Source organism: Alexandromys fortis, unplaced genomic scaffold (assembly GCF_014885135.2).
Source record: "Alexandromys fortis isolate MF-2015 unplaced genomic scaffold, M_Fortis_MF-2015_v1.1 scaffold_5, whole genome shotgun sequence".
NCBI lineage: Eukaryota > Metazoa > Chordata > Mammalia > Rodentia > Cricetidae > Alexandromys > Alexandromys fortis.
The window spans coordinates 10147376-10168998 of record NW_026067924.1 but is presented as its reverse complement, the minus strand read 5'-3'; the positions used below and the strand labels follow the sequence as shown (position 1 = coordinate 10168998).

The following is a 21623-nucleotide window of genomic DNA, read 5'->3' as shown; positions in this document are numbered from 1 at the left end:
GCAAGTTTCTCACAGTCCACAATAGTGGGGAGCACTGACCCACGGCCCCAGACTCAGGAGGGCAGCCTACTTCCTCACCACCCTTAAACACCTTTGAACACATTTTCCTGTGCACAGCGGGCCCTTGTCCTGTGCAGAGGCCCGACCACCCACTGTTGCTTGTTGACCAAACACGTAGGGCCAGGAGCCTCAGGCAGAGGCCGGATAGGATCCTTTCAAGCACCACACAGAGGAATTTCAATGCCAAGGCTGGGTGGGGGTGGGGGTATCAAGGCAGAATTACAAATTCCTCACGAATTAGACCTGTGTCAACAGATAAAAAATGCTCTTTCATCTTCTGACTCTATATATTTGAAGCACCAACAGAGAGATTTCCTCAATTTAAAGGGAATAATTTAATCCAATTAACCCACGGGAGTCACGGTCACCACAGTTTCCCTCACTCACAATGGAGCTCCTCAGCCCAGCTCTAGGCCCTGTTCCTGGGTGTCTCACCAGATTCAAAACAACAGTTTAGAAAAGGAAATGAATTTTGAAAACAAAATTAAAGATGTAAACACTCAAGACACTAGAACAGCTAACGGGTTAGTTAGGTAGTTTGTAATAAGGCGGGTATCACCAATAGGTTTATTTGTGCTTTTATTAAGGTCTTAACACTTTACAATAGTTATAAATAGATTATATAGAGAAAAGATGCCTATATTATGCAAGCCAAAGAATTTGAAAATGTCAGAATCAGAACAAAAACACTTGCAGTAGTCACCATTTTAAAATTACCAAGAAATACGCACACATTTTGTACTGACGTGTACTTGGTGTTTAGAGTTAAACTCACAGTAAAGCACAAAGGGCCAGCTGATGGGCACCAGTGGCGAAGGTGCTCTTGCAAGGAGAAAACACCTTCAGCTGTTCCCGATGGCATGCAGTTCTCCTTTCACTGTGCAGACCCAGAATGCCACTCCCAAGGCAAACCAAATTCCTCAAGTCTTTACCCCCTTTTTAAAAATGTGCCTAAATTACTGGTACTAATTACGCGTCTTAATTTTTCCTTGAAAGGTAAAACTGTCGCTGTGCTCATTAGTTTTCTGTCAACTCGACACAAGTTATCTGAAAAGAGGAAATACCTCCATCACACGGGCCTGCAGACAAGTCTGTGCAGAATTCCTCCATTACTGACTGATGTGGGAGGACCCAGGCTACTGTGGGGGATGTCAGCCCTGGGCAATAGTCCTCTGCTTTAGCTCCTGCTCCCAAGGCTCCTGCCTCAGTGCCTGCTGAGTTCCTGCCTAACTTCTCAATGATGGATTATATAGTCCAGAAACTGCAACAAACCCTCCCCTCTACCACATGCGCTATTGGTCAGTGTTGTGTCAGAGCAACAGAAAAGGGAACTAAGACAGTCATCAAATTATATGTGTGTGTGTGTGTAATCTACATTCAATTGTGTTCAAAAGTGCCCATCTATATTCTAGCAAATACAACCGCTTATATATACCTATGCCAGTTGAAAGTGACAATTTCTAACTTGTGCACTCTGAATCCAATTCATGATGCTCTTCCTCCTTCTGAAAAAAAAAAAAAAAGGCCTGGCTGGGAGAAGATGGCTTTGGAATTAGCACTTCTCCCATGCTTCCCTCTCCTGCACCCACTTTATCCTGTGTGTCCCCATACAGCTCCCAGACTTAAAGCTGGTAACCAAATCCTGCTAAATATTCTCTCTTCTAAAGCCAATGTAAGCACACTGTTATCACATTGTAACTTTAAATGAAAAGTATGATTTCTATTAAAGTACTTAATATATGTACAACATATACCTACTACCTTCTTAAGTAAGGAGCTATTTTTTATAGTTCTAAGAAAATTCAATGAAGCTAACAGTTTCTGCAACTTAAACAAATACAAGAAAACCAACCTACTCTTCCATTAGGACAATATCAGAACTGTATTACTAGCCCCATTATTTAAAATATTTATGAATAAAATGGTACATAAAGATAACTTCAAGTATACTTTTTAGACAAGTATCAATAAAAGCATAGTTGAATTATACTGTATAAAGACAATTAAACTTCAGATACTATTATTCAATGAGCCTCAGCTGAAACGGAACCTTTATATCTTAAGGCCCTTGGAGAAACAAGTATTATAGTTTTCTCAGTATTTAACAAACTGCTACATGTTTGAAATCATTCAAATCTTAGGCTGTTGGCTCCTGGGTTTAGTGCTGGGCATCAAACTCAGGACCTTGAGCACTCGGATCCTGAGCCACTTCCGCTGGGTGCAAAGCCCACAGCCCACATGCCACTGTGAACTGAGAAAAGACTGCTAAGGGAAGACATGCCCCCTCCAAGTCTTCAAAGACAACCTGAGCCGTGTATGAATGCTCCCTCCTTCTGCTGTATATCTATTTTTAAAGACTCACTGCTTACATAAGTTCTGGCTCCTCTTCTAAGTGTCTCCCATTGAGCCCTAATTCTAGGAAGTCCTTCTGGAAGTCCTAATTAGAGCACAGCTCCCAAGATGCCAGAGCAGCTGATGGCCTTTCCCCCAGTTTACCAGACAGCCAGCTGCTCTGAAGAGTTACAATCAACCCATCTCGGGAACAAAAGAAAAGACACCTTTGAAGACCACCTTTCAAAGTCCATTGGAGAGGTCCAGCAGGGGGCTAACCAAAGCCTTTTCCTGCCAGGAAACCTTAAGGCGTACGCTAATTTTGGACCTATTTCATAGGAATTCCTAGAGACCAATCCTGATGCAATGGAAAAAGCTTTACATTTGCACTCAGGGCACCAGAAGCAGGATGGTCACTCAAGCTCAGGCTGGAAAAACACCATACTCAAATCCTCTATGTATTTAAACTTTCAAGATAGGGTTTTATAATGTGCATAAATCATCAAATTTTGAAAAAACTAAAAATACTTATCTTTCTCCAACATAAAACATTGATTTTATCCCAATACTTTTCAATGGAGAAAAGTCCAAAGATCAAACTTGGGTTTCAGGGCCAGGACCCAGCGAAGTGGGCATGGGGAGGATATCTGGAGTGCCAGCTCTGTGAGGAAGTCAGTAAGCCCTCCCACTGACTATCCTTCATTTGATAAGTAGTATCTGCCAGGGCAACAGTAACAACTGACATCCCCGGGAGAGCCCATCCCAGTCCTCAGTACAGGTCAAAAAGACACCAAGAATTCCTTCCCTGCTTTTACAGTCTCTCCATTTAAAACTGGGTTTTATTTTACAAACTCAGTTCTTAGCCACTGTTTGGCTTGGGTTTAAAACACTGCATCCATTTCTCTTCTCCAGAGTTAGTAGTCTAACAGCTGTAATAGAAAGCCTTAAGACCAACCGTTTCTAGATGGAGAAGACTATGAGCTTTCACTGTGGGAACCGCAGCACTCCGACAACGGAGTTCTACATGAAATACAGAGCGCCTCTTCTAAGCAGTACCTGACAGGTGGAATATTAACTACCCTCTCACATGCAGGAGCCTTCAACAGAGGCTACAATCAACGCCACCAGGCCTGGGCCTGGCAGGCAATCAGCTACTCTGTTAAACCATGCCACAGGTACCAGTATGTAAGCTTTTCCACCCCTGCCACCCTTGGGTCCTATAGCACTAGAGGAAAAAGAAGAGACACACTGCTCAGATCCAACTATAATTTCTGGGCCCTTCTAGCAGTCACCTTCATCTTCTCAAGCGTGCCAACTCAGAGCGCTCATACCCTAAGCGTACCATTCCAGAGATTCCTAGTTAGTACTATACCGCCTTTCCTTAATAGAATCCACCTGTGACAGAAACGAGCGCCAGAGGCCACAGCCGGTCAAGTTTCAGCACAGGTATTCCTAACAGCCGCGGCCAGCTTGCCTTCCCACCAATGAAATCCTGGCTGATGGAATACTTGCTGCAACAGTGCAGCGAGCACCGGGAGATGAGGAGTGACATGTGATTTGCAGACCTAGCAAGGGCAGCATGGTGTGACACCTGTCGGGACACACGCTCCTTCTTCCCGTCTGTCTCGGACTCCTGTGACGCCTCCTCACAAAGGGACCACTGCTACAGATCCCTCTAGTTCCCTCCCACTCCATCGCATCACTGGGTAAGACTGATGGAGGACCTTCTTCCATGCTGCCTTACATGACTGCATGCTTGACTAAGAAAATGAAGAGTATCTGATAAAAGTTCATCAGCAACTACTGATCACATGAAAGAACATCTGTTTATTCCCTGCAAACTTATACTTAAGGCATGTATTTTATATATAGACTCGCACATACAGAAACATGTCACCATCATTATACTGCCTGTCAACCCATAAGCATGTGTTAAAGGGGTAACATATTCAATGGCATATACACACAAAATGCTGACATGAAAACATAAATGTGCAAAGGATCAAAGTTGATGTATTTTCTCATTGGTTCTTCTATGCTAGAAAACAAACTCAATTTGTGCACAGGGCACAATTGCCAATACGTCTACAGAAGTATCAGTTAAGAAGTAATGGTATCATTGCTTCTTGGCTTTTGGCTAAGATCAAGTGTAAAAAAGGGATGGCATAAATACTAGAAAGGATACTGGAGAAAATTAAATTGAACTTGAAAACTGATAGATATTTGTTATTAGTAAGTCATTAATACCAAGAAAGGTGGCATACACCTGCAATTCCAGGATTCAGAAGTGGGAGACCAGAGGATCACTGCAAGTTCTAGGCCAGCCTAGGCTACATAAAAAGATCATGCCTCAAAAACAAACAAATAAAGAAACAGAAACCCCCAAATAGAAATAAATTACTGATATTTCAAGAACTAATATTGATATTTTAATTTAAAAATTTTAAATATCCCTTACCTCTGAAAAATTTATAGATAATTATGTGACCTACTTCAAATAATAAAGAATGAAGAAAAGGAAAGTAACAGGTGAGGGAATAGCTATAAGATTAAACTAAGGTAGGTATATGCGAAATTGCGTGTGTCTGTGTGTGTGTGTGTGTGTGTGTCTGTGTGTGTGGGTGGGTGGGTGTGTATCTTGCTGTCAAATACGCTTAGTGGCTGCCAGTATATATAAGGTCCTGAATTTAGTCCCCAGCACTGTGTGTGTGTGCATGCACATGCATGTAGTTTTCTAAAATGAAATAATACAAACTGCTTCTTCAAGAGATCACATCAGTCTTTTAATTAAATGTTATATATAAAAATTATTTACATCCAGCACTATTTGGACTTGGGGATATTAACAACCAAAGGGAAAATAAAAAGAAGTAAAGTTGAGAGGGAGACGGGTTGGGGCACTAGGGGAGACTGGAAGAAGGCAACATTGGAGGGATATGGTCAGCATACACTGTATAAATATTAGGAACTTCCAAGGAATAAAACCTATAGTTTAAAAATTATTTGAACAGGGGCTGGAGAGGTGACTCAGAGGTTAAGAGCACTGACTGCTCTTCCAGAGGTCAATTCCCAGCAACCACATGGTGGCTCACAACCATCTGTAATGAGATCTGGTGCCCTCTTCTGGCCTGCAGGATATATGTATACATAATAAATAAATCTTAAAAAAGTTTACTTTCAAAAAACATAAAAATTAGTTGAATAATTCATATTAGTATTTATTAGCAAAAAGGTACATTTAAGCATATTCAGAAGGCTAAATTCTGAAAAATTAAATTCAATAATAACCCATTTTAATTTGCCTAATGAGTTTAGGAAATTAAATGGTATTGCCATGAATTCTACAGAATGGGTTCAAGGAGCTGTAAGGTACTATATTTTACTTTCAATTGAGAAAATCAACTAAATGAACTAGGTAAAGCTTGTAACTAATATTCTCTCTAATGACGAAGTTCTAAACACACTCTCAAGAAAAAAAATAGAGGGATCTGATTACATGTAAGCTTTTCACCTTTTCTTTTGAAACGCTGATTTTTTTAAGCACATAAATACAAATGTATATAGCAATGCAGAACATGAAGACAGCAGGAAAGAGCACTTGTCTAACACACACAAGTGTATGCATGGAGGAAAACAAGATCCAGATCTCTGAGTGGGAGAATACTGGTGATCAGCTCTCAGGCAGAAGTGGCATGAGACTTTCAGGGATGTTGTTTTCAAATAAGCATGCAGAAACATCCCAGACATTTGTATACTTTCATACTAAATCATCTCTTCAGACTGCTTCTAACAAGGGCAGGTAAGACAAGCCACTGTTCAGAAGGCATTCTATGTGTAGCCAGCAAGTGATGACAGTGTGGAGAGCCATTATCACGGCTCCAGAAACCTTTCTTGTCCTCCTGCCACCAGGCTAAGTACCCCTGCAATACCATTTCATAAAGTCTCTCTGCACTTCCCAACCTTGGCACAATTATAATCAAACCTACTTTTGGCATTTGAAAATACTATGTGTTCATAAAACCAAAGCTCCAGCAGGTCTGCTTACCACTGTCCTGTGCCTCTGGCAGGACAATGATGATGCAGCCTGGCTACATGTGACCTGTATCTGTCCTCTGCCGGCAGAGAATGGGACAGGCATCTCCAGTCTTTAACCTGTGGGCTGCTTGAGCCACTGACGGCCATGGATGTAGCTATCACAGAGCTGTAAATTTACATAAAACTGGATTTGTTTGTTTTGCTTTTTTGACTCTCAAGATTGAGAACTTGAACTTTGTAGAGCACAATTTTCTGTCCTAATGTCAAAGGCTGGGCATGCCTGAGTAGAGACTAGTAGATGACAGATGTTAAAAAGTTTCCGAGGTTCTGATGGTCAGTCTATGGAACCGAGTAGACTGAAAAATGACTGCTTGGCACTCTTAAGATTTCCAAAGACCATCCATATTATATGCTTTTACCTTCCCTTACAACAATTTAAGAATTGTTAAAACTATTAAGAGCAATTGAGAGCTGGGCGATGGTGGCGCATGCCTTTAATCCCAGCACTCGGGAGGCAGAGGCAGGCGGGTCTCTGTGAGTTCCGAGACCAGCCTGGTCTATAGAGCTAGTGCCAGGAGAGGCTTCAAAGCCACAGAGAAACCCTGTCTCGAAAAACAAAAAAAAAAACAAAACAAAACAAAAAAAAGAGCAATTGAGGTACTGGCATCATTTCAAATACATAGGGTTTCCAAAGTATCAAACATGGAAACAGAATTGGAACTGAAAATTACATAAGCCCAAGATAGCTCATTAATGACAAATGTGTTACCAATGAAGACTGGTATCTTCCCACGATGCCACAGTGCTGACCTCATGCTGCTTGCTCCCCCACATTCCTGGGACCTGGCTGCCATTCATTCCCTTCCCAGGTGCCTAAGGCTCTGGCGCTACACTCACCAAGGACACCAGGAGCACGCAGTGCTCAAGCAATGAAGTTCTTAGTCCTTCTAGCTCTTTTGTTTCTCAAACTATGCTGTCTGCCTCTGTGCTGTTCCTGTGGCCACCTCTTCACTGCTGCCAGTCCAGGCTGCTCTCCTCCTCCCAGCCATTTACTGAGGCCCCTCTGGATTCTGTCCTTGATTTTCTTTCTTTCCTTTTCCATCTTCATGAATAAATGCAAGAACTTCAAGGGACCATCTCGGTACAAACCACCTCCAAGTCTCTGAATCTAACTACCTCTTCACTGTCTTCTTTCATGACAGACAATTCCAAACTCACCTGTCAAATTCAAGCTGGGGTAAGCACTAAGTTCCCCAGTTCTTAATAGGGCCGCCATGCTAATGAGCTACTTCAGGCAGATGTAGACTTAAGGCACCATCCTCCATCTCGTCCTCCTGTTCCTACTTCCAGCCCTAGTCCTGCCCGTTCTATTTCCTAAAGAGCCCTGACCCCACCCTCGCACTTCACGTTCCCTACCCTATGCTAGGTCAATTGCTGACACCTGCCTACCTCACCAACCCTGTTATAGAATTGTTCCTTCTTATCTATTCTCCACACGGAAGCCAAAGATACCATGTTTCCCTGCTTGTCATCATTTCATGACCCCTTGCTGCTCTCTGGACAATCTCCAAACCTCTCCAGGCAGCTATCAAAGTCCATTATTTGTTCATCTTAACTGTAGCCTGAACTCTTGTAGCTTTTATCAGCACTCAGTTCCAGCCACAGAGAACACAAGGCTGTCTCTCTCTGGCTCCCTTATGTTCTTCCTAGAATAGTTTTTCATGCAGTTCAGATCTTTCTTCCTCCTCCCAACAGAGATCTCACAAACCACTTCACTGACCATCAAAGCTAGGATCAGAATTTGCTCCTGTAAGCTACCACGCCACTCAGAATTTGTCCTATCTTAGGAAATGGCATATTCTGCAGCACCCCACCTAGTCAGTTACCTCTGCCTCCTTTAGCATGTTAGACACCAATCAGACCCTTGGGGTTGTACCGACAACTAACAGTATCTTAAGCACAGTCAGCAACATATATTTGCTGAGTGACAGAATTAAACAAAGAAATGCCAACAAACCTGCACACAAATACACTTTTAATTTCTTTCTTCTCACTTACCTCAGAGTCCTGGGCAGTGGTTCCTTTCTCAAGCTAGAGGTTTCTTGGCAGTTCCTCCCAATTCTTAGCTAACCTGGAGCCTCTCTAAGCTGTCTGAAATACTCTTCTCAGTTACCTTCCTTCAGAAGCTTTGTCATTTTCCTTTTACTCACTTGTCCTAGCACTGTCGCTGTAACTGCCTAGTTGCATGTTAGCACATTGCCCTTCCTCTTCCAGGGTCCCCAGGAGGCAAGGCCTACTTCTCTTACACCACTGTCTGTCTAGCACTTGGTACCCACCTAGTCCACAGGTGACTTCCACAGGCCTGATGAAGACGGGAACTTATCAAGGACCAGTACGGTTTCTACAGCATCATGCATCATGTCAACCCCTTATAAAATTTAACTCTCCCATCAAATAAAATAAAGTTTTGCCAATACTGCTAGATAATAAAAAACACAGATTAGGAGTGCTCTCCTTTATTTTTGGCACCCACTGTTAGGTAGAGTGCTAAACAGCAGTGTAGAGGACCAACAGCAATAAAGACAGCTACCAATATCAGGAAAATCTCAAGCCAGGCGGTGGTGGCACACGCCTTTATTCCCAGCACTCAGGAGACAGAGACAGACAGATCTCTGTGAGTTCGAGGCCAGCCTGGTCTATAAGAGCTAGTTCTAGGACAGGCCCCAAAGCTACAGAGAAACTCTGTCTTGAAAAACAGAAAACAAACAACAACAACAAAACAAACAAACAAAAAAGAAAATCTTGTCACTATTCTATTAACTACTAAGCATTAACAAGTAATTTGGAAGAGAATCTCTTGCCTTTTAGACTCTTCATGTGGCCCTCTTTGCAGTCTTGCATGAGTTTGAGTGTCCACTTGTGCTGAGCTCCGATACACTGCCAGGCAGGGTCACCAGGTGCATGAAGGTCAGAGAGATACCTGAAAAAGCAAAGGGCAAGAGGCCTCCTGTTATAACAGTAAAGGCAAAGACTGGTATGTCAGCACTACCATTTTTTAAAGAAAAACTAAAACTCAACTAACTAGAAAAGCACTTGTCAATATTTGCCTTTAATATTTTGTTCATAATGAAATACATTAAATTATTTTCACTCAACAGAAAATGATAAAACTGTGGGGTTTTTTTCTTTCTTAATTTCATGTATACGCACACGCCTATATTAAGTATATAGTGTCCCTGGTGTCTGTGGAGTTCCATAGATGGTCCTGGGTTTCCTGGCACTGGAGTTACAGGCAGCTGTGAACGTCTATGTGGTTACTGGAAATCAAACCCAGGTTCTCTAGAAGAGCAGCCAGTGCTCTCAACAACTGAGCCATTTTTGCAGCCCCAGCTGCAGACTTTTAATTTATCTCTTTAAGTCAAGAACACTTAGAACTTAAGAACTCTTCACATTTAAACTTATTCTCACTTTCTTATTTAAAGAAAAACAAGAAAGAAAACCAAAAGGGGTGGGTAGAGGGAGAAGGAAAAAAGGGAGGGAGAGAGACAAAGAGAAAGATAAAGAGAGTGAGAGAAGGAGAAACCAGCTGACCAGTAGTGCTCAGAAGCAAGTACACTTCCCATTTATCAACCACAGCAGATCCACTGGCCATCCCTCTATTCTACTCCACTCCTATAAACCACATTATAGTAAGCATTTATCATGCAAAGCTGCTCAACCTAAACCTGGGGTGGGTTTTGTTCTTTTTTTTTTTTTGTGAGGAAGAGGAAAAATTAACTTTACATTTAAAGTCACTTCTCTCATGTGTTTCTATTACTCGAGAGCTGTTTCATTGAACCTAGGTGGGAGCCAGCAGAGGGCACTGAGAGGACAATTCCCCCCCCTTCCTGGTATGAAATACGGCCACTGGATGGCAATGTGACACCGTCCTGAGAGGACTTATGCTGGAGGCCGCTGAAACTTAAGGTCTCTAACAATATGCCCTCACCTCTAGGGTGTAAACTCATTCACAACCGCGGGACAACTTCTCTATGAAATGCAGTGCAGATGGACACTTTCTTAACTTTCAATGGTTCTTAAAATATTTAAAGTTTTCTTTGCACAAGAAATACCCACATCCATCTAGAAAATTTAAATGTATTTCAACTGAAATTTTTCTGTCAAACATTACTTACTTGGCTCTGAGCCCTTGTATAATACACGTGTCAACTCCAGAAGCATGCTTGAACGGGCTTACCACCCTAAAATACTTTCTAACCCTCAGCTTCTTTTGTCTTGAGGTTTGTGGTCCCTGATAAATGTTCACTGATGGTTACAAGCTGTGACCTTAGTCAAGTCCTGATCACCGTGGGGCATGCCCGCATTTCTTCAGGAGTGGGCACTCATTACTCAGACATCTCAATTAGCAGCTAATCAGAGGAGAATCAAACCCATTTTGTAATAAGTTCACAACAAACAAGATGGTGAGCAGAATCCTGGTTGCACTTAGGAAGGCCCCACGCCAACCCTGACCCTCAGGAGTTAATGGCTCAGAGGCCCGACTCCCCAAGGCGCAGCAATTCGGCCTGCCAAGCACTGCGATGGTTGTCTGTCCTCCCTGCCACTGTCCAGGGGCTGCAAACAGTTGTGTCTATGTGCTGAGTGGGAGGAAGCCAACTTAAAGGAAGGATTTACCCATATAAAAAGGCACCTAAGAGCCTTCCTCATTTGTGAGAACACAATCCTCAGAAGAAAACCACATTCCAACAAATTACATTTAGCTTACTATGAGGAATTCAATCCAAACAAGCTCCCCAAATCCAATCCGATTTTTCCTCTCCCACAGAGCTTGACTCTTTTATTAACTGGGATATAAATGCAGCAAATACTAGTCTGTGTCTCTACTTTCCTAAGAACACACGATCTGTTCTTTCCCGCTGAGAACAGTAGTTGCAACACTCTTCCTGTCTGTATGGCTGCTGTGCATCTGGACACTGCAGTGCACCTAGCACTTCCGTTCACCCCTCCAGTTCTCTGTCCACAGCAACGCAGAGCAGTGTTCCCTTACAGAAGCCACTGCCTTTCCACTGTGAAGACACTGGCTAAGAACACAGTCACTGTAGCACTGGGGCCCTTAAGCAGGAGACCAGTAAATCTGCTTTGTAACTTCTAAAATTCTAAATCTCTTTAACATATACAGTATGGTCCTGAATTTTTAATAATCCCCTGTCAGGTTAATATGAAACTGAAGGCTCTTAGAAATGTTTATGAAGAAAAGTGAAGTTCCTGTCTCAAAAATCCTAGGGAATGTTCCCGTTAGAAAGTGTGATGTTCTGTTCTAGACTCCAGTACATCTCTTTTCTTTTCAATACGAAGCTTGAAACTGGCAGTTTCATTACATAGATCTTTGTTCAGAAGGTAGAGGTTACTGCCTTTCTTTTTAATGACATATTGGAGAACATTTTTGGAAAAGGCTTTCTAGAAAGGGAGGGAGGTAAAGAATTTTAATTCTGACGAGCATAGATTAAGTGTTTTAGAATTTAAGGAAGCACATTTTCAATGAGAATGGGCTCAATTCTGGGGAAAACAAAGGAAACCTAAAAGCATTTTCAGCCTTTTTCTTTGGTGACTGAGCAGCTCCAGGAGCAGGGCCACACTGCCGCAGAGAGAAGAGAGGGGCACTCTGCTTCTGGCTGAGCTACCAGGAGAGGGTGTCTTCAGTTACGCCTGGGGAGAGTCAGACAAACAGCAGTATGTACGGCAGCGACAATCTGACACACGTGGCTGTGCCCAGGCTGTCTGGCTTTACCTGGTGCTCACAGGCCCTATCACCGTAGACATTAAAGTCAAACACACTTGACCTGGCTCTGATCTGATTTTATTTTTCTATTCATCAATGCTAAAAATATAATTTTTAAAGTTAATCACCAGATTTCTCAGTGCCTTCTCGATTTTGGACTCAGGAGTTCAGTGTAAATTTAGCTTGTTCACATGTGACAAGGGAGCTAACCCTCTGAGGCACAAACAGCAAAACTCTGAGGTACTTGGCTGATTCATGCCGCGTTTACTTCCACTCTCTCTGCATCCAGGAAAGTTCTTTGTGTATACATTTCCTCAGACAGGCAAGGGGGGCCTGTGACACCCGAGAAGCAGGTGTCCTGGTTGTGTGTGCTGGACAAGCCCAGGTTCCTCTGCCCACTTGGGCCCTTTGACCAGAAAGAAAACACAGGACCCAGTCCAGTGTGACCATAGCCTACATTTCCCAGCAACGGCAGCAACAGCAGCCGCAGCAGCAGACAATTTCACTGCTCTCGGCTCCATTACTAAACCCTGTTCTACATCTGCCCCCACCACTCCCATCGCTAGAAGACATTTAAGTGCAGGTCATTAGTGTTCCACCAGTGTTGGGGCCAGGCCATCTTCCCAGGCCTAAAGACAGTATTTTCAATGGCCACAGACAAATGTATACAAATACGTAGCCTATTTCATTTTCAAGCTACTGAATTTTTAGTAAATTTCACTAATTAAAAAAGTCATTGAATTTGGGAAATAACAGCTTATTCTGAGAACAGACCACACTTAGGATAGCTCAGCAGAAAATAAGTCCATATCCTTTGCGACCGTCAAGCCACGGCACACCCGAGCTCTAACTTCCCACAGTGGAACACCTTCTTACGGAGCATGGCATTTGCAGGGTGCAGCACCCAGACCACCGGGAAGTCAGGTGGAGAAACAGGTGACTGCGCCATGAGATTGTTTTTCCTCTGGTCAACCCGGCAGGTCATCTTTCCTTCTCACAACTGCTCCCTATTTATTCATATTCAAGCAATGTTCATGTCCTATACCAAATACCTCCAAATTTTTATTGTCTTCCCTTTCACTACTTCATTAATTTCCTGAATGCCCCCAATAAGCTCTGCAGGTTTCACAATGTATCCCATACATATACACAATCTGTCATAATTCTTGCAGAAGTTTTACCTTATGTAACGCTTTTGGTCATGCAAGGTTGATGGAGTCTCGAGCAATTTCTTTAGAAGTAATTCTCTTAGATCTTCAATTCCTGCTTCTACTTCAGCATAATCTATTTTTAAAAGATGCAAGATTTACAGAACTGAACTTAAAATCAAATGTCAGAAAGTGGAATACTGGTTGCTTTTTGATTGAGAAGACACACAAGGGACCTTTGTGGAGAGATCAAAACACACCATCCCAGTGTATGGGAGGCACAAGCATGCGCAGAACTCGGTGACCTGTAACACGTAAGGTCTGTGCATTTCACTGCATGTAAGTTTCACCACAGCAAAGAAATAAATTCTGCTTTTTGAGACCTTATGGGTTTCATTCTTTTAAATTTAATAAGATCTATGGTATTTCTCCTAGTTAATAAGTTTTTAACCATATGATATTTAAGCTTTTCTTTTGTAAACCTGGTATTCAAAGTAATTTTTAGAAGTATTGAGTTTGCTTTAGAGTAAGATTAGAACTCATAAATACACTGTTTCAGCTTGAAGAGGGAGAACTGAAATGCATGTTTGCACATCTCTGAAATGCCTGTCACCGCTTCCTTCTAGTATGAAAGCATTCCCTAGCACTGTGGTTAATAAAGACCAGCCCCCACCATAAGTGCTCATTCCCATACAGAGCAGTAAGAACACTTGTGCTTATTTTGAACTAATTGTTTTACATTTTAAAGACAGCACCACATAAACGAGATCTAAGATGCAAGCAGCACTCTTTGTAGAATATACACCCCATATCCTTCTTACGAAAGCAAAGGAAAGGTCTAGAAGTAACAAAAAAAAAAATCTTACATTTCTTGAAAACTTGCACCTCTGTTTTCCCAAAGAGTGACTTGGCTTTTTCATAATCATTAATAACCACATCATAATCCCCCTTGAAAAGAAGAAACAACGTGAGATTGTCAGGAAAGAGCAGTAAGCACACTGGTTAATCTAAAATACCTTAATGCAGCTTTAACACCGGCAGCATCTATGGCTGTATATACTCTACCTTCTGAATGTTCCGTTTAATATTGAGAGGAAGGTTGAAGAGAAATTTAAATCGCTGCAGCACATTGAGGGCATTCCTAGTGGAATCTGCTTTGTCTTTTCGACCTAACACTTCTTGAAATAATGTGTCAGCAGTGTTACTTGCTCCTGTTTTCAACAGAGAAAAAGAACATAGGTGACAGTGACCTGAATCTGAACACAAACGCTACCTACCTATATAGAGATTTCACAGTTTACTAAAATGAAATTTGGTTCATAAGTCCTTTCATATGTTAAGAATGGTATCTAATTAAAAGCAACAACATTTACTAAGCCTAAGTAATTTTCTCCAATGTGAATCTAAACTTATTTTATCTACTCGTCTAAATTTTTTAACAACTGTGGGTGCTTAGGCTATTTCATTATTTTAACAATTGTGGGTGCTTAGGCTATTTCATTATTTTAACAATTGTGGGTGCTTAGCCTATTTCATTATTTTAACAATTGTGGGTGCTTAGGTGATTTCATTATTTTGGAGAATGAGGCACACACACACCAGTTAAATTCTATTAATTCTATATCAATCTATCAGGTAATAAATTAGAGAAGGGAAAGTGTCTTCAGAAGCTTTTAAGAAAAGTCATGACAACTAACCCTACTTCTTGACAGAATTATCTATCCTTCTATGTTGCAGGCCCAGAGAATTCTATAAACCTAAATGACAAAACCCTAACATAGCATCATTACTGTTTCTTAAATCAGCTGAATCTAATAAAATTAGGTACAAACAGGACATTTCCTAAGATTCTTTCCTTTAAAAAGCACAAATTATATGTATCACTTTAATGAATGCTGATTTGCTAAGGCAGAGAGTGCGATACAAAAAATAGTTTAAATTTTGAAACATGTGAATGAGAGAAAGAGACAGAGAGGAAGAGAGAGAGAGAGAGAGAGAGAGAGAGAGAGAGAGAGAGAGAGAGAGAGAGAGGGGACAAACTGCTTTCAGCTGTCTGCGCTGCTTGTAAAAAGTTTCTACATTATCTGGTCTAGTGACTATACTTTAAGCAAAGATGAAAAACTCACCTCGTCTCACTGGGTGGCTTGCACACCATGGCCACACTGTGGGTGGCCTGATCCTGTTAAAAGTCGTCTTTGTAACATGATTGTTTTATCTAAATAATGTTTAAATTCTGTTGAAATTTTAAAGGTCTGATATAAAAACTTGGTTTGGTCAAGAGAGCTGTTTTTCCCACGTGCTATTTAACGTGCATGCTAAACCTCTCTTGTGGGATGAGAAATACATGGAGGCTTGAGCGAGTATTTGAAAGTTGATTAGAATTTTAAAACTTTCTTCAAGAAAAACTAACTTAAAGGATATGTTTATCATTTTAAAAATACAAACTTCGTGAGTGTAAGCTTTGTAACTGGATAAGCTCATGGAACAGAATTTTTTTAAAGGCTACTTATTTAAATGTGAAGTTTGAGTCTTACACCAGCAAATTCCTTTTTCTATGCAACGAAAGAATTCAGAGTTAATAGTCTTAGTTCAAAATTAAATTATTCTCATCATTTTAAAGTAACAAGAAATTTTCAGCTAATAATTTTAACTCCGAAAAATATGAAAATAAGAACCTGTAGAAAACACACTGTTAAATAACATATATACATTTTCTAGAGATAATTTTGTAGGAAGAATTTATAAACTATGAAAAAAATCTAACTTACACCAAAATTTGTGAACTGGGAATTTGAATTTATACGATGTTGAAAATTATATAGACAACTTTTGCAAAAATTATGATACTGTTGTGATTTTTACTGCATCTACAATAAAAATTTGGTTGTTATAATTCTGACAACTGGGAGAGACAGTAAATGATAAAATATATGAGCGTAATGAAACCAGGATCTACACAACAGATACAACCAGCAGCAGCCCCAAAGTGCTCTAAGTGTCTTTCCTAGGACGTAAGCAGACCACAGCACCAGCACCGTGCAGGAGAGAGGGACTAGTGATGTAGACAAAGACATCAGCTGGGTGTCCAAAAAATCATCTGACAGAAATCCTGCGTGTATGCTAACCCACACATACCTGCTCCTCCCTCACACCAAGAACGCCCAATCTGAAGTCAACTGATAGCCGTTTGCGTGTCCAGTGAGTGACCACGGAACAAATGGATCTGGGTTGGATGGCCATGCCTTTGCCCACAGGCGCCAACAGACTGGTACTGGGTCTCAAACACCCTTCCTCCTTAACTGGGAATGGCCATCCCAGTTTGATGCAGCTGATGGGACAATGAGTAACTGCCTCACAGTTACACATGAGCCCCAGGGAAAACATAATGGCAAAGCTATCACGCCCACCATAGCGGCCACTCCAAGCGGGCTGGACTCACAGAACAGTAAAATGTGCCCCAGCGCAGCAAGAGAAGCAGTTGCTGTCACACTACACACTGATCCATTACAGCCATACCTGTCTCTTACGGCCACCAGAAAATCTAGTTCTGTCATTCTGACTGTGGTTTATAATTTCAGGCATGTTTATTTAAAGTCGACATTATGCTGTCTCCTATTTCAAAGTGACCACACTAGTCCCTTTCTTTGTACTGACAACCTGAGATGTGAGATCACAGAAGTGATTGCTCTGTGTGTGTGTGCTGTGTTGTGCCTCATGGGAATACAGGGGCTAGAACAACACAGGAGTTCCCAACCATCACACAGTTTGTTCCCAGGGAAAGGCAAGCTATGTGAGAGTAGGAAGGCAAATGTGAAAGCAGCCCGAGAATTAAAATACCTCAAAATTGCACACTGACATTGGCGAAGGCAGGGCCCCCCAAAGACCAAACCTACTTCGAGTGCCTCTGTTTCAACAGGCGCCAGGATGACTCGCTAGCTGCTCTCTCTAACTGAGTGCTAGAGCAGAATGCCTGAGACAGTGGACACTGCTTTCTCAGACAGCACACCACAGCCTGGGGCCCTACAGATCCACATCACGTGCTTGCACACTCACATGCGCACGTGTGCGCACACACAGAAGATGTCATCAGGAATCAGACAGCTGAAGCTGGTAACTCTCATGAACCAATTGGTTTCAATAAGAGCTTAGGAAAGGTTAAAATTTGGGCTGTTCATCTTTTTTTCTTTTCTGAATGCAACTTAATAAATACTTAGCAGCCAATCAATTAGTAGAACTCAGTTTCTCTCTCACAGACTTGATTCTTATTGTTATAAGCGGGCCTGGTCATTTCATTTTATACATACTACTTGGATTAAATTACTCTGTCTCATTGCTTCAAGTACCATCTCTACACTGCTAACGCCAGCTGTGTATCTCGGGATGTGTCTGTGAACTTAAGAGAAATCTTTACAACATTTTCACTAGACATACAATGACAGCTCGTATGCTTGCTTCCCAGGGGATGTTCCTATAAAGGCCGCACATGCTTACACCACTCCAAGACAGACAAGGCTTCTTCTCACTTCACAGTGCAAGCAAGTCACCTCATCTATCCAACACTTTTCAAGTATTTTAAATTTGTTCTTTGAGAATTTCATATATGTATTCAATGTGATCATATACCCCCACCATTACCCCCTATAACTCACCCAACCCCTCCTAACACATGTTCCTCCTAACTTCAGATTTTCTAGACCTATCAACTTTGTACATTTTTTATTAACCTCACTGAGTATAATTAGTGCAATCCGTATACACAAAATGTGGGGCTCTCCACTGAAGCATGAAAACCTCAATGGCCACACTGGCACAGAAAACAACTCTCTCCTACAGCAGCCATCAGCTGTGTCAACATCACCTCAATTAAGGGTGGAACCACATGAGCCCTCCCCAGTCCTCGCTGGAGTCTTGATGGCCTTCATCTTGTGCAAGTCCTGTGCAGGTAACAACACTGTCCTGTGCAGATAAACCCAGGGGACTGTGAGTTCCTAACAACACTATCCTGTGCAGATAAACCCAGGGGACTGTACACTCCTAACAACACTGTCCTTTGCAGGTGACCACAGCGACTGTGAGCTCCTAACAACACTGTCCTGTGCAGGTGACCACAGCGACTGTAGCTCCTAAAGACACTGTCCTGTACAGGTGACCACAGAGACTGTGAGCTTCTAACAACATTTCCCAGCCCCCTCCCCCGCCTTCTGGTTCTTCCATTCTTTTCCACAAAGTGGAGGGGAGCCATACAGACAACCCACTAAGAGTTGAGTTCTTGACCAGCCTGGTCTACAGAGCTAGTTCCAGGACAGGCTCCAAAAACCACAGAGAAACCCTGTCTTGAAAAAACCAAAAAAAAAAAAAAAAAGAGTTGAGTTCTCACATTCTTCACTTGTTATCAGCACCTGGACCAGTAATGAACCCCTGTATTAACCACAGCCCACCACAAAAAGAAGGTTCGCTGACCAATGTTGGGAGCATCACAAATCTAAATGTATAAACACACACACACACACACACACACACACACACACACACACACACTTATTGAGAAGGCAGCTTGACAACAGTACTATTTAACAAAACAAGAAAAGGTTTCCCACTAGGATTTAAGACCTTCTCAGCCATGGGTTTCACACCAGGGACAAGCCTAAAAATCCCAAAGATGTTGGCTCTCTCCAGAACTGTCCTGCCACTGTCGCACTGGTGTATATATCTTGTCTGGCGGGTCAGTTTGATAGCATCATGCTGGGTCCAGTTCTAGGAAAGACTGTATTGATTCATTTTCTACTCCAAAACTATTCATGCCAGGTGTTTGTGGCGCACACCTTTAATCCCAGCACTTGGGAGACAGAGGCAGGCGGATCTCTGTGAGTTTGAGGACAGCTTGGTCTACAGAGCTAGTTCCAGGACAAGCACCAAAGGAAAACTATGGAGAAACCCTATCTTGAAAAACAAAACAAAATAAATAAAAAACCAAAATGCAAAACTATTCAAAGCCCATTTGCCTGATTTAATACAAGGAGGTAGTGAGTGATGGTCAGGAAGACAGTCAGTGATCAACTCTCAGGAATCCCAGTCTCAGGTTACACAAAAACTGAAAAGAACGTTTTCTCTACTCTCTTCTTACCTAACCAGCTCCCTTTCCTTCGTTTAAGGCTAGAAATTTATATGTCTCACAAACCATTTTCCTCTTATTATTTTGCACATATACACCCAATGATCCAGTACACCTTTACCTGTCCTGGATAGTCTATTTCATCTGCTAAGTTCACTGACTGTTGACCTTTATCTGGTCTCCTACTGAATCTACGGGGGTACCACCTAGCCTACCCTCCTCAGCACTCCATCTCATAGCTCCCTCACTAAACTCCTTTAGGGGCTCACCACCTTCAAGGAGAACTTCATTGGGCTCAGCAGGCATCAATCACTCCTGACTTACCGGCCTGGAACCTATTACCTTTCTAGAGCTACTGCCTCCCTTCCAGGCTGCTGGAGACCAGGCAGGAGACAGACAAGGCTTCTTCTCACTGTATCCACCTATCTCACTGCTCACCTGCCAGTCTCTGCTTATCTATCTGGCTGCATCCTACTTCTCTTTTAAGGCACACGTGATGATTTTCCTATTTTCCACTTTGAGGCTAGGGAAAATGAGCACTATGCTGAGGATGAACCCAGAGCCTCACTTGTGCTGGGCAAGTGTTACACTGAGACACTCCACCCACAGATTCCTTACATTTCAGCGAGGTGCTCTTTGTGTAAGTTCTAGATATACCCCTGGATTATCATCAGTAAGACATGTATTGCTACAGATACTAACACAGCATGATTCAATAACCGGCTAACATGTCTATATTTTCTAAGCAGTTACACACAAAGCACAGGTTCTGTTTTTATAGCCCTGTGATTATAATAATGAGTGTTCATCAAATGCTTATAGAACCAAGGACTAAAGCTCAGGATTTGAGACAATGACTGTAAGTCTACGTCTCTGGCCTCCATCTTTGGAGAACCCATCCCTATGCCCGCCAAACCTTGACACCTCCCCGGAGGACAGTCAAGACAGTCCGCCAAAATCTTGACCACTTTCTCAGTCTATTTAAACTGCTCCCCCAGAAAGTCTCCTCGTGGTCTCTTTCCTCTCCTCCTGGCGGTTGCCTTTGCAGCTTCCCAATTCCACCCGAGAAATCCCATTAAACCTGGATATTTTTTAATTTGGCTTGTTGTGATTTGGCTTGATTGGGAATTTTGCTTCGGCAGAGAGCCTAACAATGACAAGTATTTTTTTTCTACCCAAAGAGGCAGAGCACAGTATACAAAGGCATTATGAGTAACCATGGCAACAGATATACAAGCCGAAACACAGCAAAGTGATTTTAGTAGTCAGTAGGAACTATGTCAGTGCGGTGCTATATCACCATTTAAATTACCCAAGTAATCTCATTCTTTTGTACAAATGCTATAGCTTGTTGACAACTCCAGAGATGCAGATAACACCCGTGGGGAGAAAGCACCCTTCCAAACCTTCAACAGATCTAGCGGCACTGACACTGAAAAGGCTTTGGGAAATCTTTGTTTGGGTAAAATTCTGAATATATTCATTTTAACAAAGTTTGTAACTTGGTCTCAGAAGCAAAAGCACAGCAAGCCCCAAGGCAAGCAATAACCACAGGAGTGATAAACAAAGGGAAAGGTTTTAAATCCTGTTAAATGCAGGCTTAGAATGAAATGTCCAAGTATTCCAATTCTAACACCAAGGAAAGCCTACACCAGAGTTAGCACTCTTTCCACAAAATACTTCCGTACTGACATCACTAGGGCTATGAAGAGATGGTTACATAAAGACAGAATGTTCTACTCATGGAACTAAACCAAGCTATAAATACAAAATTAACTTCCTATCATAATCCTGGTTGGAAAAATCTCTAAACATCTATGTGAGGTTGCCTGATTTTTTTTCATTCCTTCTTTATAAGGAAATCATATATTCGAGGAGACTCTTATGGACATCATTGCTTCAGACTGCATATTGACTACATGTGTGAAATATAACTTACATTTAAAACACATTACATACAATAAAAATTAATTCATCTGATGAGATTTTTCTAAATTACTAGGGTAGTTTGGAAGGCCAGAAAAGGAACAAAAGGGAAAGTGGAGGAAACACCAAATGTGGGGTGTGTGGGTTCTATAACTTTTACAGAATGTTCCAGAGTGTATCCCGGTGGGAAAATGCAGAACATAAATAAGCAGACAATGCTGGGCAGCTGTTG

General features: G+C 41.9%; 1 protein-coding gene across 1 annotated transcript in view; it reads right to left on the bottom strand.

The window, feature by feature from the left end:
• Positions 1–21623, bottom strand: part of Exoc2 (exocyst complex component 2) — a 153571-nt gene that overhangs the window by 76829 nt on the left and 55119 nt on the right. The window contains exons 8-11 of the mRNA XM_050142277.1: positions 14419–14564; positions 14220–14301; positions 13387–13489; positions 9288–9406 (exon numbers count right to left, since the gene is read on the bottom strand). Coding sequence (XP_049998234.1) covers positions 9288–9406; positions 13387–13489; positions 14220–14301; positions 14419–14564 — 450 coding nt within the window. The remainder of the gene's footprint in view (positions 1–9287; positions 9407–13386; positions 13490–14219; positions 14302–14418; positions 14565–21623) is intronic.